Source organism: Pteropus vampyrus, unplaced genomic scaffold (assembly GCF_000151845.1).
Source record: "Pteropus vampyrus isolate Shadow unplaced genomic scaffold, Pvam_2.0 Scaffold32, whole genome shotgun sequence".
NCBI classification, from domain to species: Eukaryota; Metazoa; Chordata; class Mammalia; order Chiroptera; family Pteropodidae; genus Pteropus; species Pteropus vampyrus.
In genome coordinates, this window is record NW_011888813.1 from 4,018,823 (window position 1) to 4,043,739 (window position 24,917).

The window sequence follows — 24,917 nt, forward strand, 5'->3', positions numbered from 1 at the left end:
ACTGCTTCCTGAAATGTGTTTTATCCACAGAATAATAAGACTGAAAAGTGAACCACTTCCAGTAATCTACAATCTGCTGGAAAAACAATGTTTTTGTATCTGCTATATTTTGAAAAATGTATTTATTGAAAGCAGTTAATTTTATGATAAAGGTCAAATCTATCTCTACTGTCAATTCTATAAAACTAACTTTGAAGAGCTAAGGTAAAATAACTTAAGCATGGGTGGTAAATTCTATTTACAACATTAAGACATTTCTTCGTGGATTTATTCTTAAACGGCTTAGCCCGAAGTGAGCCCCGGTAGTCCAAACCCAAGGCTTACTCTGGTCGAGAATGAAGGCTGCATTGCTTTGCGCCACCTCATAGCCCTGCTCGGCCAGCAGGAGGTACTGGATCACGGCGGCATTGTAGTCACCATCTTTATAGCTGTTATAGGCCGTCATGAGCCTCTCAGACCAACGGCCCCGTTCACACACATTCTTAAACAACTGTGAAAACAGGAAAGAAAAAAAAAAAAATAGGAAAGATATGCCAGAAAATCATTTTTCACTTTGACTACGAGGGATTGTTAAGCATGTTCTGTAAATGTCTGGCAGTTTTATTTATTAAATATATATAAAAGTCTGAGATACGTATTTGAAGCTTTCACTTAAGTCTTGAGAATAGATTTATACAAATAATAGCAAACAATTATATACCACTTATGCTGGCCAGGCACTGTGCAGTGTGACTTATGCACAGTACGTATATTAACTCGCACAATCCTCCCATGAAGTCCACGGGGAAACATTCTATGTGGTAAGTTCTATTAATAACCCCACTTTACAAGTAAGGAAACTCAAATACAGAGTGAGTTAGAAACTTTGCTAAGCAGTTACCAATATCATTCTAAAGAACCAATTAGGAGAGAGCTAAAGAGGAAAAGCTCCAATTAGGAGATATTAGCATTCGCCTCTGCAACATTCAATTAACAAACACTTTTTTTGAAGCTTACTATGTCTCAGATACTGTCTTACGTGCTAGAGAGACTGCAGACAACAATATGTCTTTATAAACACTGATTCTAATAGGGAGGGACAAATGAAATACATAAGTGTGACAGTAACACACAGACCCTCAGTCTTCCCTCAGTATTCCAATGCTAGTAGGCTGAGTCTGTTTCTACTCTAGAAGAAATCACACAAAGAAAACCAGAATTAAAATGGTAGATTTTCCTACTGGCCAAGTTAATTTTCCTTATAGAAGCTGGTATAAAAGCCCCTCACCTCCACTGCATTGTGACATGATCGCATCACTCCTGTGCCGCTGGCATGCATCTGCGCTAGGTTATAGAAAGCCAAGATATGGCCTCCCTGGGAAGCTAAATTAAAATACTTCAGAGCCTGTTTATAATCCCTCTTGACTCCAATGCCATCTGTAAAGAAAATCACATAAAAAGTCAGGAAGTGTCTTAAGAAAGACTGAGCTGAAGCATCAGAGAAGCCTTTTATGGGAATAAAACTAAACGAAATTCAGAATTCTTACTCAGGAAAGATGTGAATCTTATTAATACAGATCTGTATATTAATACAGATTAATATAATTTACAATAAAAAAACAAGATGTACAAATCATTGAACTGGAGGAACATTAATCAGCCAGAATTTGACAGCTCTCATTTCTATAACATAATGACATCCTCTGGAAAACAGGTAATTCAGGTCTTCGTGTATCCATCATTAATGCCAATGTTACTTACTATAGTACATAGAGCCAAGCTGTAGTTGCCCATCCACCCAGCCTTGTTCAGCAGCTTTCTGGAAATACTTCAGTGCCAGATCATAATTCTATAGAAAAAGAGGTCACATGATCATATGATGAGCAAGCTCAAAGGCTGACATACTTGGAAGTAAGGAGAGTCATTCTTTGAAAAGAATTAACAAAGCACATTAGAATACTGTCAAAGAGCCATTAAAAGGACTACTTTCTAATTTTTTATATTATACAGATGGTAATACACTTTAAGTCATAGAGGGATTAATATTTAAGACAGAAAAAAAGCAAGTAAGAGTTTTTGTGAAATAATTTGTATGTCTACTCCCAGAAAGCATAAACAACACCAGTGGAACACAAAGATGAGATTTAAGGGACAGTCCTATGTTTCCTATTAACCAACCAATCCTTTTTAAACTTCACTTTTTCTAATACTAAATAAGGATAATTATTCTCTCCTTATTTGTTCCTTCCCTGCATTCATATCAAACACTATATGATTATTAGATTTCAAATATCCTACATGTCCACAGAGAAAAACTGAAACAAAAATCACTACTGAACTTCAGTATCCTAAAATGACCAGAAATCAAAATAAGATCACATTACTGTCTCTTGTGCTAGAGAATGAAACCCAGCTTAGTTTTAGGTCCACATTAAAAAAACATACTGCTTAGATCACATAGAGAAGAGAAGAGGACAGCGATGAGAACCCAGGGCATCCAACGTGAGGAGGCAGCACAGAGCATGAGAGCAATGGCCCAGGAAAACCAAAAGAGCTCGCAGTCACAGAACTCCAGTGAGGAAAGAGTTCAAGGGATACAGAACCAAAAAATGCCACCCGGAACTGACATTTAGGAGGTTCCTGGTGACCTGTATAAAGCGGTTACATCAGACAGAAGCCTGACTGCTGAGCTAAGGAGTGAATGTAGCAGCTAATACAGTCCATTCTTTGGAGAAATTTGGCTTAGCAGTGAAGAGCCACAGAGAGGAGAGGCGGGGCTACAAGGACAAAGGGCAGAACAGAAAGCTTTCCTCCTCATAAGTGGGAGAGACTAGAGCATTTTCTTAGGCTTGAGTGAAGAAGGGAGATGCTTCAGTCTTGGAGAGATGGCAGAGTGGGTAGGGTAGAGAGTACAGATGTAAGAACGAGAAACAGCTTCACACCTTCAGAAGAAGGTGCCAGAGACAGAGCCATGCTACCAAGGCAGTTGGTGTGGCAGGTATAGGAGGAGGGGTGGCAGGGAACCGAAGTCAGAAACAGGAAAAGGTTTAGGTTTGGTTATAATGGCTGACTGGAATGGAAGCTGGTTAAGGAATACTTTCCTACCCCGCCAGCCGACTGCTTGTTAAAATCAGAAAGCAAGATGGAAACTTACAACTTGAACTCCTCTCCCGTAGAGGTAAGCCATGCCAAGCCCACTCTGTCCAACCGGGTTGCCCTGCAGAAGAGACCAAAGAGTGAAAGGATTCATTGAAAAGTAGGCAAGACTAAATGGCTGCAAAAGAAATAATTTACAAGCATATTCAAAACAAGTCTTAGCACTTTTTAATTCAAAAAAAAAATTTCTCCTTCCCATCAAGCTAAACATAACACTGAGTTTTAGAGATCTGAGGACTTTCAATAATTTGCCGAAAAAGAGTAAATACTAAATTCGTTAAGAATTAAATTTTGGTGACTTACTTTATGACCACCTGCTCTATAAATTTAAAATATAAAACATGACTAATGTATTTCATCTTTTTAGGCTTAAAAGTAGGTCACTTTTGGGGGGTAGTTTTTCACTGGTAACCTCCTTCCCCAATAGAGAAGGAAGATGCCATGGGGCAGAGTCAACGACCACACCGTAACGGCAATACTGGAATTGGGTGGCAAAGGTATGCTTATTACCAGAGTGTCACAAACCAAAGATAAGCATTGTTTTGAGACCTGAAAGAGAAAAATGTAGAATTCACCTGAACTTAGAAGGACAGAAGGCATCTTTAAAAAACTGTCACAGTGCTCCTTTGGGAAATACTCAACTGACATTTGGAACCACAATAAAATATAGTTCGCGAAGAGACAAGTGCACACCCTGAAGGCATATAGGGTCTTAAGTATTCATATGTTGCTTTCTCGGGGCCAAAGAAAGCCTAAATTGTGTATTGTGAGTATAAAAAGTACCTACTTAAGAAAGTTTAAAACCTCAAGCTGCAGCACATACAAGGTAAATTATGTAACTTTCAATTCCATTACTAAAATCAATATTTCCCTGATCAGGAAACTTCTCAATGATAGAGAAAGGCTTAATATTTAATAATCTGATCTCTAAAAAGAATAAATTGCTTTTCATTGTTTTTTTTCCTAGTCAATTCATTCACATGAATCATATTTATGTAAATGATTTCAGTAATTAATGGCATGAGTTGGTTATAACTAATCCTTCAATATAATAAGCTTATTTATTAAAAAATAATAGTAATATGGTACACATTTCAATAGAGTCATGAAGTCTTACCATGTCAGCAGCTTTCTTGAAGTAGTGAAGAGCTGTCTCATTACTCTGAGGCACAATATCACTTCCTTCTGAATACATCTGGAAAACAGACCGTAAGTTTATTAAGACTGATAACCTGCTCTCCAATCTCATCTGATTCTGGTTTTTGATAGGTCTCATGAAACCTTTCAACAAAGTTTAAAATTCCCCATAGGATATTTTAGAATTAAAAGCAAAACTTTAAAAGTAGACATTTTATATTATTATATATTCTATGTCATACCAAATTTATGACTTAACCTATATACATAAATAGGTAAAATCAACTTACAGATCTCAGGAGAAGACAGCTTTAACCCCAATATGAATCTTTTTTCTCACTCTATCTCAAAGCAGTTAAATGGTTGGTAAATTGCTTTGGATCTGTGATTAAATGAGGAAAGGAGAGCTGGCAATGTCTGCTTTCCTTTCTCCTCTACCACTACTTTCTCCTGGATAAGATACAGGGTAGGTCTTAAGTTCAGAAAAAGAAATAAGTAAAAGTTTATTTTATAAGGTTTCAAGCACCAAATGATTAGAGTATCATGTATGGAACATGATAAAGGACCGAAAGAAAGAACAAAATGACTAATACTATTTTCTTCCATGTACGTACTGAGGAAATGACAAAGGATGTCATTTTTGAGGTTGGGCTAGTTAGTAATTCAGAGCAAAAACTCAAATCGCTCAAATAAGAAGTTCTCAAATGCTTAAGAGAAACAGTGGGAAATACCGATGTCTATGCTGTAGCAGCTGAAATGTCTAAACATAAAGTTCTCGGCCCCAATTAAAACATGATCATGTGGCAAAAACTGACTAGATTGTTCTATTTGTAAAGACCTTTGAGATACATTCTATCTAACTCCAAAATCTTAGGATTTGGTCACAGATGAAAATACCCATTGGTTTACACTGTATTAGTTTTCAAAATAATGAAAAAGGAAATTATGAGACTGTGCCATAACATATGGAATTTATTCATTAAGTCTTTAGATTTAAATGTTGCCTTGCTTGAGAGAAGGACTGCATTGAGAAATGGGTGATGTTTATCACATTTAAGACAATTAAAAGGTCTGCAGACAAATTCCAACTAAATCTAATTGCTTCTACTCAGCAAGGAAGTTAACAGGCAATTATGACAGACTAGCAAAGACTGCATAGCATAAATCCCTCATTATTGCATACAATACACAAAAAAGTAGGAGCTCAGACAGCGATAGTTAATTTCAATGGAAAATTTACATAATGATGAGCAAATGCTATGTCATGTCTAAGTTGCCTAGGAAAATGCCTTCGAATAGCATTGCCTTAAGATACAATAACCTTGCACTGGAAATTTTATTTCGTTTATTCTTGGTAAATTATAGACTCTGAATATAGTATGTACTTATTATGCAAACACCTCTTGCCATTATACAACACATTCACAGGATGTACAGTACCTTTCCCAAGAAGGCCATAGCATGGGAATTGCCAGCATTAGCTGCTAAATTGAAGTAGTCAAATGCTCTCTGTAAGAAAAGAATTAAGATAATTAGTTTTTAATAGAGTCTGCCCCTGGCTTTTAACCAAAATAATTATTTCAGGGACATTTAAAAAATCTTGTCATATTGCAGTATCTCTGTATAAGTAGACGGCAACATGACATCTATTGTTTATATCCAATCCACCACTAAGTCCTGCTACTTTTACCACCAAACATCTTGAATCTACCTACTATCCTCCATTACCAAAGGTCTAGTGTAAGCTACATTATCTGTCACCTGAACTTCTGAAATACTCCACTCGCTGATCTCCCTGCTTTTAGTCTTGGAGTCATCCAAAGAGACTGCTCTTACATCTCGACATGCTGGTCCTTATGGCCCCACGAAGTGCTTCAGGGAATATACTGACACGAGCACACACTGTCTCAATACTGCTTCCTCTCCTGCTCTGCACTCTGGATATACCCGCTCAGTTCCTTCCTGCCTCAGGACCTATGCACATATTGTTCTTATTGGCCTGGAATGGTCTTACCTCCAGTCTCAACTAAAATATCATCCATCTCTCCTCAGAGACAACTGCCACCTCCCACTCATTAAGCTGTCATTGGCCCCTTTAATTATTTTTAGCAATGATGATCACAATTTATTACATATTTTTTTTGGTGTGATCATTTACAAAATATCTAATGCTTCTATTAAACTTGAAGCTCTGTAAGGATTCAAAGACCAAAGCCATTTTGAAAGTTGTCAAAATGCCATCTGAATTTAAAAATAGGCATATATATTTGGCATAGTTTTGGTAATAAGCATATTCTGTTATGACCAAATTCTTAAAGTTGATGGGATATGGTATATGAAATAACCTTAATTAGAATACTAACTGGCATGGTAGAAAAACAAAGTTTTATGAGTCTGACAAACATTTATTGAGAACTTACTATGGGCTCGGCACTGTCAGGTACTGGGAATAAAAGCGGCAAACAAGGCAGATAGTTCATGCTCTTTTAGACCTTATGTTCTAGCAAACAACTTAATTACATAATTAACTAATTTACAATAGACAAGGGCCATAAGGAACACAGGTTTTCAGAGATCGGATCTGTGGTACATGACCTATTCTTGCAGTGGGGCTGGGGGCACAGGAGGTATTAGAAGAGATACCGGAGTTCTGAAGGATGACTAGGAATCAGCGATGTGAAGAAAGGAGTTGGGGTAATATTTATTCTAGACAGAGGGACTAGCATTCTAGAAACCCCAAGACAGGTTTTTGATATTTCAAAGACCTGAAAAAAGGTCCCTCTGCCCGAGACTCAGAAAGCAAAAGGCTGGAGAGGTAAACAGAGGCAAGTATAGGGCCCTGGAGGCCATGTTAAAGGTTCTGATCTTTAAATGGCTGGAAATTGTGAGCCACTCAAGAGTTTTAAGCAAAGGAACCACACGACCAGATTTATGGTCTACAAAGACAGGCTACTGCTTAGGATATACAAGCAGTAGATGATTCATACGAGTGATGGGTGTACTGATGGTTAAAGAAGGAAAGAGATGAGTGATATTTAAGACATAACGCAGAAAAAAGTGACTGGCTATAGATCTGACTCCTATAGTTTTACAAACAATGAATTTTCCTCGGTTCTTTGCAATATTTTTGAATAGAAGTTTTAAGACATACATCAATCGCATACCTATAGAAAACAAATACATTGTGTGTGAATTTATATTTGGGAGCATTGAGAACTAGGTTTTACAATTAAAACCTTTCCCACCTCTATGAGGTGTAACCACATTTCTATTCTTCAGTTCCTCAGAGGTTAGTGAGATCTTTTCACTAAAAAAAGTTCATTTGTGATAGTCATCTTAATAACACAAGCTTGATACTATCACTGACTTAGCAAAAAAATATATCTGAAGAATTACTTCTTCCTATAATAGGAAGTGCAAAGCCCTAGGAACAAGAAAGTTACCTGATGATTTTGTTCAACTCCACGCCCCCCATGCAGATGCAGTTGTCCCAGACCGACCTGAAAATTAACAAAAATTGGCAAAAGTAAATGGTAGCATCTGAAGTATAATTAAATTAGACCAAAAAGAAATCACTTGGTCATAAAAAAGTTTCTAACTCAAAAAATTAAAGATTTAGTTTTAACTCCTAAAGATATCATGCTACGTTAACCTACATTGTTTAAAAACTAAAAAAGTCTACTTTTAATTATAAGGTATCCTTCTGAAATGAAGGGGAAACAAAGGCATTTTCAGACAAACTAAAACTGAATTTGTCAGCAATGAACCTATTCTAAAGGAAATATTAAAGAATGTTCACTAGGAAGAAGGAAATTGTCCTGGGAAGCTTAAAGATGCAGTAATAAATAAAGGACAATGGGAAGGCAAAATTCTGAGTAAACCCAAATTATATGGACTGTATAAAAGAATATCTTGTGGAGTTCAAAATATGTAAAATTAAAACACATACAGACACACTCAAACCAAAAGAGGGTAAGAAAGGAGAGAAAAGGGAACATGGAAAAACAACAGAAAGCAAGATAGATAATTTAAACCCAAATATATCATTAATTACTCCAATTAAGACTGTCAAAATGGATAAAAAACAAAACCATATGATGCTTACAAAAGACATACCTTAAACATAAGAAGCCTGAAAGTACAAGACAGAAAAAGTATTCCATGTAAATACTAACCAAAAGAAAGTAGCATAGCTATGCTAGTATCAGGCAAAATACAATTTAAAGCAAAAAACATTTCTAGAGATAAAGGAGGACATTTTATGATATAAAAGTTCAACAGAAAGATAACAATATTAAGTTTGTATGCACTCAACGTAGCCTAAAATATATAAATCAAAACTGACAGAACTAAGAGAAGAAAGAGACAAATCCACATTGAGAGTGGGAAGTTAAAACAATATTATCTCAGCACTGGGCAGAAACAGCAGACAAGTTCAGTAAGGATTCAAGAGATCTGAACAGGATTAAGAAACATGACTTTACTGACACACACTTAGAGCACTACACCTAACGAGTGCAGACTTTGTATTCTCTTTAGCATACAGATTATTTGCCCAAACTGACCAAGTGATGGGGCATAAAGAAAGTCTCAAAAAATCTCAAATGAGTGAAATCATACAGAGCATATTCGACCACAGTAGATTAAACTAGAAATCATCAACAAAAAAATAGAAGTAGAAAATCCCCATGGAAACTAAGCAATTCACTTCTAAATTACACATGGGTTGAAAGAAATCACAATGAAAATTAGAGTAAATATAATGAAAATATGACAGTGGGAGAACATGTTCTATCAATATCAAAATCTACGAAGCTATGAAAACAAGACAGTATTGGCACAAAACACGTAGAAGAATATGCGCAAAGCATGACTTGCAGTAGCCCAAATCTGAGAACAAAATGGATAAATAAATTGTGGGATTTTCATACAATGAAATACCATATAGCAATGCAAATGAATGAATTACAGCTACATGAAAATACAGGGGTTAATTTCAGAAACATAATGCTGAGCAAAAGAAGCTGATACCCAAAAAAAATGCTGTATGATTTTTCTTCTTTTACATAAGATTTGAAAGCAAGCCAAACCAATCTACAGTGTGAGAAGTCAGCTCAGTGGGTTACCTATGGGGAGGAGGGAGGAGTTAGTGATGAAGAGTTCCGAAGAGGGGCTTCTGGGGTGCTAGTGATGCCCACACAAGAGGCTCACTTGGTGATAATTCACTGAGTTGTACACTTCAGATTTGTGTACTTTTCTGTATTCATATAATAATTCAATAAGCAAAAAAAAAAAAAGGAAAAAGAAAAAAAGAAAATGATATACTATATCACACACACATGGATTTTTTTTAACTTGAGTTTTTCACTTTATACATTGAAATCAGCTTTCCACACTAAACAGTATTCTACATAATTTTTAATGCACAGAATTTCATTTTTACAGTGTCATATTTGAACTAATAATTCCCTAACACTGGGCATTTAGATTGTTTTACATTTGAACTGGTCTCTAATGTAAAAGAAAGATGTTTAATTGAACAAGATAACTTTATTAAAATTTACATTACCTAAGATTTGAATTTGTCACTGTAGTTTTTTTCTTTTTTTAAGTTAACACTCCCTCTTGTTAGTCTTAAAATTTTTCTTAAAAAGTATCTATTACTCATCTCCATATATTTCTGAATTGGAAAGAACTGTAAACTTAATAGAAAAAAACTTGGATGTTCAAGTTTTCCTTTTTATTATACCATCAAAACAACCCATAAAAACGACAAATTATATATGCTACTTTGATGGATATCATACATTTACATTAAACAAGCCTACTTCTTGAACTTGAGAAAATCATGACCTAAGATGAGCAAAGGAAACATGAATAATAAATAGCTCCAAAGAGCATCTAAAATTCCAAATGTTCTAGACTTTTTGTTTAGAGAAAATGACAGTTTTGTCCTTGGTGACTCCATCAAGAGCCATCATCATCACGGTAATGCTGCTCTATTCAAGCAGTGGTTTTCAACTTGGGTGCACGGTAGAGTCACCAGCTAGCTTTTAGGAACTGTGAGTGCCTAGTCCATATCTGGGATGAATCCAAACAGAATGTCTTGAGAGTGTGGGACTAGTATGTGGCTACAAATGATGTAGCTAATAATTGCTAAGAACAATGAAAATGTTAAAGATATAAGTGTTTGCCCTCAGAAACTTTAATATTCAATGCAGTAAAATACTCCATGAAATGTTTAAACACATACCTGCGCTTGTACATCACCTTTTTCAGCTAGAAACTGGTAATACTGAATCAAATCTTCTTCTAGCATTCCACTGTTCATTCCTGGATTTTCCACCTCGTCAGGCAGCCGTATTCTCTGTACTACTGAGCCTCCTGTCAGTGAGATATCACTAGCAACTGAAACAGGGAAACAAGGCAATAATGTGGATAAGTCAAAAGAATTGTCCCACAGAGAGAAGTACAATTCCAGCTGCCAAATGTTGACAGACACTATGTTACAGAAAACTGTTCCTATAGTGGTCTAGAGTACATAATAGTAATCTAAAGTAAATTCAGTTTTTTTCCAAAAAATATGTAAGAAGTGGAACTCAAAGCAAAAAATTTTTAAATACTTCTTAATCAACTAGAATAAAGATGATTCCACTTGAGAGAGCCATTCATGATATTTCAAGTAGTACAATAAAAACAGATGTATTTAAAATTGTTTGTTTTGTTTGTTTCATTGTTTATTTCATAAGGTGAAAGGCAGAAAAAGAGATACCATGATTGGCAACAAGACGATAATGAGTCAGTGCGGATTCACAACTCTGGAGGACTCCGATGCCAGCCCAGTAACGGTAACCCTGTAATACAACTTTGAGTGAGAAGACGGCAGTGTCACATGCTCCAGTGGCATTCTTGTTGGAACGAACACAGCTAACCATACTCGGAATGTAATTTTGCTGTCTGTTGACCCACGTACACTACTACCTCATTTATCCTGAGTTTTAGGTTATGAGGTAATTTATTCAGCAACTTCGACAACCAGAAAATAGCTAAGAACTAGGAAATAAATAATTAAGTTCCTACAGCAATCAAAATAGATGCCATAAACCTCATGTATGCAGTGTGTGCAGTTCGCCTATAAGAGAAAATTACTTAGGCTCTTGCTTAGAACAGATATTCTTATTTTAGACACAACTTTATCAAAAATAGGATAATCTTCCAAATTAGCAAAGAAGCAGTAACAAATGAGCAAAATAGGGAAGACAAGAAACTACTAGAGGCAGACCAGCAGTAAATGAATTCAGAATAGGGGGGAAGACAGCTTATTATAAAAAGCATAGAACGGAAATTAGAGCTCTCTGGAGTCCTTTAGCACAGACTCGAATAACTTTATAAACTTTAACAATCCTTAGGGTATTACTGCATAACAACAGGACAAAAGTCCAAGCTCCTTGGCATGGCATACGGCTGTTTATGGGACTCCTGTCTACCTACCCTGCTGATGAACTACCTGGCATTCTACTCTCCAGCCACACTAAAGTGCTCGCATTTCCCTCTTGCTGCTGTCCCTTTGCATATATTGCTCCTGCTGCCTGGACACCCTCTTCTGCTTCTTCTATTCACTCACTACAATCTATCCTTCGAGAACCATTTTAGCTTTTTCTCTCCTCAGAAGTACCTACTTCAATCCCCCACCTTCCGATGCCAGTGTGGGTTAGGCGTCTTACGAGGTGATTCCATGACATTCTCGTGCTGTACTGTGAAGTCTCCTTACTTGTATCTCCCTTTCTAGATTAAAAGCTGATTGTGGGCCAGTACTATAATTCATCTTTGGAACTCCGATAACATGTACACAATAACTATTTTTGGAATATAAATGGGTAAAATTATCTAGGACCACCCATTTGGCCAGAAAACTAGACTTTCCTTTTTTATTTTTAGTCTTTTATCCCATCAATGACAACCTATAGACTCTTCTAGATTTGGGCTGTTTTTTCTGCTTTCAGTCTGATTTCTGCTCGACCTAGCTTTTACATTACTGTAAGAATTAATTTACATATTTATTTGAAACATAGAACATATGGTAGCTAGAGGTGGCATGACTTATCCAAAGTCAGTTTATACAGTAGAAGGCAGATTAAACATCTCAGCAGAAAAGAATTTAGTGGACAGAGTCTACATTTTATCACTAAGCTATTTTAGTGATCACTGTTATCAAATGACACATAAGAGATACAGTAATGAATGAACTTTATAAGATCACTGTTTCTTTGTATATTTAAGTCCTTCATCAATTTAAATGTAAAATCTATGATAACCGATCTAAAAAATAATTCTGACAATTCCCACTCACAAAAAATTAAAAAGCCATTTATGAGATCTCTATTTTAAGGGAAATCAGCCAAATTTAACATTTTCATGAAAAATTATGCAATCTACCAATTTTCATTCACATGTAGATTAACGTGCTATATCCATTAATAAGAATTTAAAGAACATTCAACTGAATATTTGGTCTTAAAGAACATAAGTAAATCTCAGTCATGAAAATCAGAAAAGCTGTGGTCATTTGTTAACCAAAAATACTTCTGCTACTTGATGTTACTAGCCTTCCCTTAGGTCTTACTTACCAAAACCATGTGGGCTATTAGGTTGCCCCCAAGAGCTCCGAAAGTGTAATAGACAAGAGCCTGTGAATGAACAAAAGATGTTTAACTGAACATAGTCACATACATATTTACCCAATTCAAACTGTAGCATATAATAAAGGTTTAATAATATTACCTTTGCCTGACTTGAATTAACACCGAGTCCAGAGGCATAGAGAAAGCCAAGAGCCTGAAATAAAATGATAAAGGTAAGAATTCTTCTGTTGGTGGAAGTTTATTCAGGACAGACATAGTTTATGAACTATGAAAAGATGCAAGAATCTTTATGCTAAATGATTTGAACTGCTGCAAGTACGTAAAACTGTGGAATTATCCTCAGAAATGCATTCAAGGTTTTATAGAACATATAATGAAATACAACTTTAATCAAGTCAAAGTGTTTAACTTGAAGATTAAAGGTAATAAAATATTAACTAGAAAAACAAAGCTGAACATGAACATAACATTTACTTGATCTTGATAAATAGCTATTATGAGAACAAAACAACTCCTACATCATTACATCAATGCAAAGGGGCATACACAGTGAAAATGGATACGAGACTGCCAAGATGAACTAGCCCAGAAATACGAAGAGGCAGCAACAGATCAAGTTAAAGTGGTTAAGGAAGAAAGGTCACTTTACAACGCTAGAGCACACTATTTTCTAAAACCACTCAACCAACCAAACAATGCATTGGTAAGGTTCTACCCTTTGTCTCCTGAGGATCTTACCTGATTACACAAAATAAGCTAAAGTTATAAAGGTAGGTGTGTCGCTCATCAAAAGCCATGAGCTCTTCTAAATTTCCCAGCCCCCCAAGTAGTTAGGTAGGGCCATGTGCCTGGGATGTGGCCAGAAGGGATATAAGCCATTTTTAGGCCACGCTTTTAAAAACATCCCTGAAAAACCTCCAGCCCTCTCCACAGCTTAGAAGCCCTAAGTTCTGATGGTGTAGCAACATGACAGAAGCAGCTCCTGACCCTGAGCCACCATCTGGAAGACAGTGATGCAGGCAGGAGAGCGGCATGCAACCTGGCATGACAAGAAATAACTTCTACTAGTAAGCCACTGTGATTCTGGTGCTTTGTTTCATCTGCTAGAATTACTGTGGAAAGAGTGTTTTACAATGTATAAAGCACGGTGGCATTGCAAGGTTCTATTATTCGAGGGGAAAGATGCCTTAGAAGTATTAAACCATTCTTCAGAGAAGAACATGTCTGACGATAAAGAATATATGTGTGAATTTTACATAAACTGATTTATGCAAAGAAGGGAAAAAGCTTTGAAAACAAAGGGGAGCAATTAAGATATAACCTGTTCAAAACTAAAACCAAGACTACAGTAAGAGCTGCAGGCTGGTTAGATATTCGGTCCTACAGAAAACAATGGTCACAATTCCCGTTAACGGTTAAACAGTCTGAAAACAGACTTCCTCTGACAAAAATTTTAAGAAAATCCCACATCTTTAATAAATCTGAATCAATGAAGACATTTTAAATAAATGTGATGGTTTCCTAAATTGAGGTGTAAATCTTTCCATTACTAATGGGGAATAAAACAGATATTAGGTACCAAATAGCATGATCTAATATGAAATACAGAACACCCCTACAATGCAGTCTAGCCAAAAATATTTTACTTGAGTTCATCAGCCGTTAGCTGTGACATCCCGCTCATAGGAAATTCAGGTTATGAAAAAACAAACTAAAAGACATCAAGATGAAACAAATAGACAAACTAAGGAAAGATATTCTGCAGAAAACCTGACCCTATCTCTCACAGAAACAAACAAACAAAAAAATTGGGTGGCTATACTAGAAATAACCACCAAATATAAGGTGTAGTCCTGGATTAGGTAGTGGTTTGGACAAAAGAGGAATGAAGAAAATGTTTTGGTTTAACACCATGTGAATATAGTATGGGTATTATATGATGTAAAAAATTACTATATTACTTTGTATATAGAAAGGAAAAGGCTGTTGATTGAAAAGAGCACATTATGAAACAGCAGACAGTGACATCTTTTTTAATAAAGAATTCACATGTGTCTGCCTACACATAGAACGGTCTAGGGGTTTGCGTGAACTAACATGCTTCCAATGCTCATGTCTTGTTGGTACATATGTGATGTTTATTGTCTTAGTATTTTTTAGTTTGTATTTCCAGTTTCCTGTAATGGACATGTACTGCTTCTATAATACATTTTTTAAAAAACATCACGATTAATATGAGCTACAGCATCTGACCTTTGGGAAAAAATGTAATAGTGAGTAATTTCCAATAAAAAACAATTATGTTCACGTCTCATTCTCTACAGATAGAATTTGGAAAACTACAAATATAACTGTGGCAAGATGCAACAACAAAAATGCCTTAAGTGACTACAAATGTTCTGACTAAGGAAAACGACTAAGAAGACTGGTAAAATGATCTGCCACAAAATTAACATTTAAAGATACTTTATCTTCCAGTCTTATTTGTCAAAAGAAGTTAGGGCAAAAAGAATAAACTGCTGTTAAAATAAACGAGTATTGTGTATAGCGAGATCCTCCAACAAAAGCACACTTACAGTCTGTCCCTTGGGAGAGCCTTCTTCGGTCAACTTCTCAAACATTTCTTTAGCTGCCTGGATGTTCTGTGTCAGATAATCGCCAAACAGAAGAGCATATGACACCCTCTCCAGGGCTCTGGTATGGTTCATGCTTGCTGCCTTCTGAAGATACCGATATGCTCTTTAAATGGAAACAATTACACAACAAATTAGCAATATTTTAGACTTTCATTAAATTTTTCCCTCAAGATCTACAAAAATGAAACATTAATTTCCTTATTCTGTAGAATTCCTCTGATATTTATTTCTATTAAGTCCTGTTACTTATGTATATAGAAAACATTCTGGCCACTTTGTTTTTACCTAAGATACCAGTTCTCTCTGTTATCCTAATACATTTAGCAATAATATATCCTAATTACACTAATAGTAAACCTAAAAATGTCTATTAAAAAAGTTAACTAGATTTGCAATGAGAGAACTGTTATAATAATATGGTGTTCAGTAAAAAAGAAAATGATAACCATTGCAATTTTCTTTTTAAATCTTTGTAGACTATTAACAAAAGTCAGCTGAAACTGAAGGGACATAAAGTGTTAGAAGACAGTCGCTTGTTTTATGTTCTTTCCAAGTGCAAATTCCTAAATTCTAGTCTTTATCTGCAAAAAAAATAAAAAACAAAAAAGAAAAACACCTGGCAATTCCTTACGTATTATGGCATTTAAATTCTGAGTAGCATAAGTAGTCTTGTGTCTTAGAAACTACCACACCTTTCATCAATTATTTCCATTTTGCTTACTGTTCATTTTTGTGATTAGTATTTATAATCTTTTTACCCCAACAAACTAAAATCTGATCAAAGCAATGCCACTGATGCCCATATATCATACATTTCTCATAATGCAACTTAAGAAATCCTCTGCTTTGGGCAATACACTTTTCAAAAAAGCGCTTTGCTGTTTATCTCTGTAGTGGCCTCTCTCAGGGGAGGAATGGACTTGGCAGTGCTACCTACTCTCTTTTTTGGCTTTTCTTATTGCTTCCATTGAGGATTTTCATCCCGGTCTGGTACATCATTTCTGCCTCCTCCATTTGCCGTCTTCTAGCAGCCTCTTCTTCAGCTAAAAACAAAATGTCAGATACATTTAAGTGGATTGTAATTCTACACTGATCATTTAGCAAAAATGGGTATCTATTCTTTCAGGTCGTGATACAAACAATTAATAACCTTTCACTAATTACAAATCTGACTCTAAAGACATATGATTTAGTGTGGACTTTACCTGTCAAAAGACTTTTTTTAAAAAAATAAAACTCATTTAAATCACTTTCTTTTAGAGAAAGCAATATCAACCTGCTATTGGAAGGTACTTTTCTGTTAGTAATTCTAAAACTTTTTATATAATTCAACTAAAATTTCAGTAACAGTTTATGATTATATGCCAAAGTCAGCTAAAATCAGAAGGACATTAAAAAACAATAGTCGAAAAATATTATTATAGTCAAAGGACACTTTAATCTCACCCAAAATGCTGTTCATCTTTATGAGAAAGTACTTGATTAATTATGTAATAAAAAATTTGTAAAAAACTGATTTTTTTTAAAAATGTAGATCCTGATCTAATGCTAAAGCTCTATATTTTTTTCTATGCACTGATACAACACCAAAAATCACAGAACTGTTAGTTATCTGCAAAATTATTTTGCTACTGTAATACAGCATTTTAACAGAAATCTAGAACTCATTAGGAGACATGTGAATATTTCATTAGGACCAATACTAACAGAAATAGAACTGAGTTCTTGTGTATAAAAAAATCTGATTGTATTGCATTAGTGCACTTCATACACCAGCCCACACCCAAGGACCGGCTACCTTTGATGCTCTCTTCTAGAGAACATCATAGGTAGTTCTAACTACCCAGTCAGAGCCACTATTTTAAAAATGTTATTTGGTATCAAAGAGGTATGTTCAAGATTTTCTATTCTTCATTATCAGTTACAAAGTCTTTCCTGACAACATACCTTGCCTGTAGAGGTCAGCCCCTTTATATTGACATCGATATGTAGAAAGGTTAAATATACTACATTTGTCAAATATTCCCCAACCCCTAAGCATAGTGCATTTCACTCAAAGTATTTTTAAAAGGTATTATTCATTTTTCTTCTGACCACTATAAACCTTCTCAATAATGTTGTTTCCTTACTGTCAAAAAATGTTTTACATTTATTAATTCAGCATCCTGCCTGCGGGTTTGCAGAACAGCGTGTGCACACCAACGGAAAACCAGCCCTAAATAAGACACAAGTATGATAAGCTGCCCAAGTGACAGGCTGGAGATAAGTAAGTACACTGCATGCTTCCTGTGTTTAAGTCCATTCAGGCTACCACCAAGTCATCAAAACTGACCATTTCTGAATGGGGTGGAAAAAAAAAGATGGCTAAGAAAAGGCTTTAAAGCTATTTTCCAAGACATAAAGCAATATGGACATTCCTCCTACTGAGCATACTTACTTTCACAAAAGCCCCACTTTTCATCTGCCTTGTAGTCATAGGTTGTAGCACACCACAGTCTGCCATCTTCCCTCCCGTCTGATGTACAGTCATCATATTCCTTATCCAGGAACAGAAAAGGAAAGTGGCAGGGCTCCCCATGCGCTGTGCCTTCAATGGCGGTCAAAGCTGAGAAGAAAAGAAAAATCTAAACAAACAGAACCTCCGGTATTCATGGATTTAATGCTGACAATTTCAACTATTAGAATCTGAAGACAAAGATATATGATTTGTAATGGGGAACTTAAAGGGCCAGCACCGATTCTGATTAGGGACGACCTGAGGGTGAGTCAACTTAGTGAGCATGGCTAGCTGACTACTCAGCTCTATATCCAACTTAGAATTTCTGAAGGTCTTGAGATATAATAACCTCAGAAAGCTGTCTGCTGTAAGACGCCTGCCCAATCAGTGAGCAAAAAATAAGGCAAATGCAACTGAACCAATTCTCTCTTCTGCATAACTCTCCTTTTTTCTATCTGAATGCTGCAAGTCGATTTCTTCAAAAATATAGTTATACAGGGAAAATGCTCCCCCAGGCAGTTAATCACTCACGTACTCCTCTGTGATCCCACAGCATTTTATTGGAGCGCTTATCACATGTATTGAGGTTCTTTCTTTACCACACTCTAGCTACCACTAAACTCTGAGGTTGTTAAGGGGTAGAGACCACATTTCCAATTCGTGCTATAAGTTCTTTCTGGGTAGCTCCTCAGTGCTGGGAATTACACTAGGTGATGGAAATGAGGTGGAGCAGAGAACTGTGTTCCCAAGAACTTACTGCCTAGCAAGGAAGAGAGACATTAAACAAAAGTATGATCGATGTTATGGAAAAAGCCTCCCTTGTCAGGGACTGAAGTTGACACTGAACCTCATGGATGTGTACGAGCAGGGGCTCATTGAAAGGCTGCAGGGTATGGTGGGAAGAAGTATTATAGACAGAGGGAACTGTGTGTGTTAGGATCAAATGAAAGAAAACATGGCATATTAGAGAAAATAAAGAGTTCAGCACATTAGAACATGTAATGTGAGTGCCAGAGTGGACAAGAGGCTGAATGAAGAAGCACAAATAAGCCTGACTAGGAAGGTCCTGACAAATCTTATTAAAGAGTTTGGACTTTATCCTGAGAACAGTGGAAACTCACTAAGAGTTTTAAGTAGGAGTTACATGCTCATACTTACAGTTTACTGAGAGAGGAGGCAATGGAATAGAGAGAAGCAAGGCTGGATGCAGGTGACCAGTTTAAAGGTTATGACAGTAGTCTAATCAAGAGGTAATGGAAGCCTGAAGAGGATAATGGAATGAAAGAAGAGAAAGTATTCAAGTGATCCTAAGGAAGTAGTATGGTACTATTTACTGACTAGATGTGCAGATGAGAGGAGTCAAGGAAGTCTATCAGGTATTAGGCTTCAGGAAGTGAGAGGGTTGTCCTTACTAAGGTAGAGAACACTGAAGGAGGAGTAGGTTACTGTTCAGGGAGAAAACGGATCAGGGCAGAGACAGGTTAAGCTCTAATCTTGCTACATTCGAGGCGGCTGTTAAAAAAAAAAAAAAAAAAGAGGTAAAGATGCCTTAGACATCTTTTTAGTTGTAGCCAAAGAGAAAGTTCTCCAGTTTATAGATAAACTTGAAGCCAAAAGTATGCATATGAATGTTGAGTGAGAGGTAGATGAGAAGACCACAAGGATAGGGCTGAGCCAGAACCGTATTCAGTACGAGTACACATCGGATTCCGCTGGTGGCTTCTACACGGAGAATTTAATTAGGCTGCAGTGCTTAGTGATTAAGGGTTTAGGTTCTAGATTCAGAACACCTGATTCAAAACCTACTGCTCTGTTCATTTTAAGTGTCAGATTTGATTACTGGCTATCATTAACTTAAATTACATAATCAGTCAGCTTCATTATGCCAGAGCAGCGATTAACGTTTTCAAAACTGGCACTGTTTTTGTGGTGGTTTTTAAAATGACAGCCTTAAAATTCTTACAGAATTTATTCATGGGAAAAAATTAACTACAATTAACACTACTATGAGGAATATCTACTTGAGATAATTGACTGGAAACAAGCAAGTCCTAGTAAGTAACTTTTGGAAGATTTTAAAACAAGTTTAAAGGGTAACAGCAATTTCCCTCTTGTGATTTTGCGTGGACAAGATAGTTGAGAGATACAGATCTGCTTTCTAGGGACATATTAATAAAGGATGTTTTTAACCCTGCATTAAAGCAAGATACTGTATCTATAGGTTCTGTTAATAAGAAAACTAAATATTTAATTATGTTGCTTGTTTGAAGCTATCTTGTATTTCCAAATATACAACAGTAATATCATTTTAGTCAAATATATTTGTAGTCAAAATAGTTGAAACACAATTATTTAATGTTAAAAAGCTATCCACCTCAAGACAACTACCATAGTGTTCATCAATTTTACTGTACAGAAAGAAAAACTCAACCAACCGTCACCAAAAATCCCTAAAGTACTAAGAATGATGATTTAATTTAAACCATACTTGAGATAAAGCAAATGGTACAGGCCAGATTAAGAGGTATTTATTGTTTGCTGGGAAATAGTATATGATAATCTCTTCAGGGAAAAATACTAGTGTTAGGTAATTTACTACAAGCAGACTGCATTCAACCAAGCTTGAGAACTGCTAACTGCAGTTGAGAAATTACATATGTTAAAGAGGGAAAGACAGGCAGACTATACTAAGGCAGTGCTTTAAGGATTAAAATGTACTTTTCAGACAAAAAAATGAAATGGAGTCATATGGAGAATGAACAAAACATTAAGATCAGTTCATACAAGCTCATTTCTGTGAAAAATAACTCATAATTTTTAAGTAGAAATAGAAGCACTGGCCCATGTGCCCAGAAGAAAGTGACAAGCTTCCTAACACTTAGGTGGCACGCACTGTCAGGAACCATATAGAGTGCTCAGGAATACTGCTATTTAAGAAAAGTGAGTTTCTCTAAATAATGGCTTTAAAGATATTTCTTCGGAGTGTCAAAAACCCTGGTGGGTACTTTTCTCACGAGGATGGTCTCCTAAAGGTCTTCTTACAAATAAATTCTTGTACAACCAAAGAAACAACAGTAGGACCTGTTGTAGGCAATGACCTATGTTTCCTTAACCATTTAATTCTGTTTACTCTGATTACTAAATCCAGGTTTGTTTATTCCCTGCCCACCCCCATGCAAATGACAATGAGGTAGAAATGCCATCCTATTACTCAACTAATGTGCTTACATCAGAACATAATATTAAGCATGATTTAGTAAGTTTAAACTCAGTTCCTTCTGTGCCATTTGAAATAGAGCAACATGCTGGTTATTAATTTTTCTTCTTTTTAAGACTATAAAGATAAAGTATTTATTGCAGAAAAGACAATCTAAGCAATAGAAAAATACAAAATTAAAGAAAAATCAGTCATATTTAGCTACCACTGCAAATTTTTCCCCCCCAAAGGTAATGGCTGTTAATAAAAAAGAAGTCATTTTAACTTACAAACATATGCAGGTGGGGAGGGGGGCGGGAATGGTCTTTCTTTCACATAAGAAACTCGTGGTGGTTAATTTTATATCAATTTGGCTAAACCACAGTGCCCAGATAGAAAGAAACTCGTGGTGGTTAATTTTTTATCAACTTGACTGAGCCACAGTGCCCAGATATTTGGTCAAACATTATTCTGTGAAGGTGTTTTCCGGATGAGATTAACATTTAAATCAATGGACTTTGAGTAAAGCAGATTACTCTCCATAGTGTGGGTGGGCCTCAGAGACCAAAGCCATCTCCTCTGAGCAAGAAGGAATTCTGCCAGCAGATGGCCTCTGGTTCTCTTTCTCTGCAGAACCCTAACCAATCTAAGATCATACTAAGTGAATTATTTTCAATGTGACATTTTCACTTAACACTGGCTTTCTTCCAAGTGGCAGACAGTGCAGATAGGCTCACTATGATTCTGAATCCCTTTCTCACTTTCTGTAGCGATAGGAATGGTCAAGGGAGACATATGGCAGTTCTACCAATGACTTCTGGGGGAGGCTCCCTCTTCTTATGCAGGCACCACTTCTTCTTGAGGACCAAGGGCCTGAAGGTACAGACACCACCAGGTGTGACCACATGGATCAAACACGAGGATGAAGCCAATTTACTAAGGTGACAACAGGAGAGAAAGAAGGAGCTGGAGTCCTTGATGGCACAAGCCCTGAAATGCCTGTGAAGTTCTAGTTGTATGAGCCAAATAAACAAAACTCTGCTTCTGCCACCACCTGATGGATTTTGTCGTTTGCAACAAAACATGTTCCCTTTAAAATGACTATAAGTATTTTATATTAGGGAGTACCACAGTGTAATCATTCCCCTCTAGATGGTCACTGATTTGTTCGCTTTCAACAAACGTTGAGATGATGTGCAGAAAACAGTAAACACAACAGGCATGACTGTTATCCTCTGAGAGACGGGCCCTTGGCTGGCATCTGGAAACTTAGATTTTGGATAGATTCCCACCACCCTAACTGAAAGAAGTGACTCTTTGTGCCTAAACTGTTTGTAAAAATAATGTGATTTATGCTCAACATCTGTTTTTCTTCTGGGAGTCTGCAAATTTGGTACATGCTAAGCAGAAAGTGACTACGTGACTAGTATCCATATCTTCCCTGGGAAGTAACATTTAACATGTTTTGTCACATGTGCTAAGGGATTTAAGTGTGTCCCCTGGGAGACGACCTTCGGACACTTGCACCTTGTTTCCTTTGGACTGTGCCTCATGCTGGTTGTTTTGTAATCTTTCACTATGATAAATCACAGCTGTGAGTATGACTATATGCTGAATCCGCCCAGCAAATCGTCCAACCTGGAGGTTGTCTGGGGAACCCCTGACACCAGTTGGCATCAGAAGTGGGATTCTCTAGAATGACCCTGACTCACTGAAATATGGTGCAAGCACTGTTTGGGAAAGGGAAGGTGAGGGTTAGGGTGTGGTAAACCTCTGGGGTCCCAACTGTTACAGGGTCATCCGTGGGATGTAGCAGCAGCAGAGTTGCTATCTGTTGTGAGAGGTCAAAGTTACCTGTGGGATTTGAGAATGTCAGATTCAATTCCAAGAGAATCAGCTTGCTGGGTTCCGAAGTTGCTTTAGGCCATGCTAAAAGTGACGCCTTTGGGTTCTGTCGGACTCATATTATAATGCAACCCCGTATGTACACATGCAATAAATTTGGTTATATCTCCTGTTAATCGGTCTCATGTCAATTTGATGATTAAATCAGCCAGAAAAACAATGAGAAGAAAGGGGGGAAATTTTCCCTCTCCCACACTATGGACAACTGGAGCCTCTGGAAAAAGGGAGACATTAAAAAAGGGAAGTGATAACAAAATAGTTCCAAGGATGTAAAGTCCAGCACAGGGAATATGGTCCATAATATTGTAATAATTATGTACAGTGCCAGGTGGGTAGTAATTGGGGGGAATCACCTTGTAAGTTATATAAATGTTTAGCCACTATGCTGTATACCTGAAACTAACATATTGAATATAAACTGTAATTGGAAAAAAAATTAAAAAATTTTTTTTAAAAAGAGAGGTGATATGTAGATGAAGATATAATTTGGAGTTCTAAAAAGCAGATTTAGTTTGCTAATGAGTGCTTGTGAAAGCAGAGATCTGACCTGTAGACACTACCATGCATATCTGTGAGCGGGTCAATCTGGACTCACAGATAGATGAGACAAAAAGGGTGGAGGAAAGCCCTGCCTGCCACTTGGACTTTCTGCAGCATTTTGCCCTTGCCGCTGTGTAGAAAAGCCCCTGGCTTTTTAAAATTCCTGAATTTACAGATCCTAATTGCCTGAACTTGATTCTAAGCTACGACCTGATACTGTCTGGTATAGGCTTCCAGCCTCGGTGTGAGCTGTACTGAACTGAAAGCAGGCATAGGCTCGATAAACACAACTCAGAATCTGTGACCTCTGCATATCAGGCCACCTCTCTGTGGGGCCCTACACTGTGAGGAAATCACGAATGCTCGGTTAAACTGTCTGGGTCACATACAAATGCCTACAGCAAAGGGCCTGTTCTTTGATGAGACCATCTGAAATCAAGCTGACTGGCTGTATGTTCTGACAGAGACTGACTTCTGACTATTATTGTCCCAAACTGCAAGTTGGGAGAGGACCCATCACAGGGACAGGTTAGAAGGACTCCCGATCCCCCATGGAGCATGTCTCAGTGCAGCTGACTCCTAGTCTGACTCTCTTTGTTGCTATTATGCAACAACGGGCTGATTATCTGACTCCGCTTAACTCACCTTTCCCCGGCTGCACACACCTTAGTGCAATCTGATTATTCAATGAAGCTGTCCTCAAAAGGGGAGTTGACCTTTTCTAGGCCGCTCACTAGATGAGTGATCCAGGTGGAAGGAGGCGGTTATGTAAACCCATTTTGAAATTTTTTTAAAAATTCAGGATTTTGTCCTGACCAACTCGTGAACATGACGTCTTTCTGGTCCAGCTGTTTAAAGACGTTTTTTTGGGTAGCTGTTCTGGTCCCCTTGCACGCAACCCTTCCAGACGAAAGGTCTGGGTGAGAGTAAGCGATGATTGAAAAATACATAAAATTACGATTACTGACTGGAAACACTGATTTTGTAAGAACCAAGAAAAATAAACCCAAACCCCAACACCTGGAGAGGCACGAGGGAGATAGGGTATTGCGATCTTTGTTTTTCGGAACTATTTCTGGAAACTTCTCCCTCTGTGCACCTTTCCAAACTGTTGAGAGTACTCTGAATTCAGACTGCTGAGCCCACGATCACACCTGATGGGCTGATGAGGGGGCAGGAAACAAGAGGTGGCCCAGCTCCCGCACTTCCCACGTAGAAAACCTCCAGAC

The 24,917-nt window shown here is 37.0% G+C and overlaps 1 protein-coding gene across 1 annotated transcript in view; it reads right to left on the minus strand.

Moving 5' to 3' along the window:
* Positions 1 to 185: 185 nt before the first annotated feature.
* The window catches only part of SEL1L (SEL1L ERAD E3 ligase adaptor subunit), a 36,443-nt gene continuing 11,711 nt past the window's right edge, over positions 186 to 24,917 (minus strand). The window contains exons 4-17 of the mRNA XM_011357113.2: positions 17,988 to 18,155; positions 16,488 to 16,593; positions 15,491 to 15,653; positions 13,054 to 13,107; positions 12,900 to 12,959; positions 11,045 to 11,126; positions 10,526 to 10,680; positions 7,716 to 7,772; positions 5,713 to 5,781; positions 4,253 to 4,330; positions 3,134 to 3,196; positions 1,741 to 1,828; positions 1,268 to 1,416; positions 186 to 490 (exon numbers count right to left, since the gene is read on the minus strand). Of these exons, the coding sequence (XP_011355415.1) occupies positions 239 to 490; positions 1,268 to 1,416; positions 1,741 to 1,828; positions 3,134 to 3,196; positions 4,253 to 4,330; positions 5,713 to 5,781; positions 7,716 to 7,772; positions 10,526 to 10,680; positions 11,045 to 11,126; positions 12,900 to 12,959; positions 13,054 to 13,107; positions 15,491 to 15,653; positions 16,488 to 16,593; positions 17,988 to 18,155 (1,544 nt within the window). The 3' untranslated portion in view covers positions 186 to 238. The remainder of the gene's footprint in view (positions 491 to 1,267; positions 1,417 to 1,740; positions 1,829 to 3,133; positions 3,197 to 4,252; positions 4,331 to 5,712; positions 5,782 to 7,715; positions 7,773 to 10,525; positions 10,681 to 11,044; positions 11,127 to 12,899; positions 12,960 to 13,053; positions 13,108 to 15,490; positions 15,654 to 16,487; positions 16,594 to 17,987; positions 18,156 to 24,917) is intronic.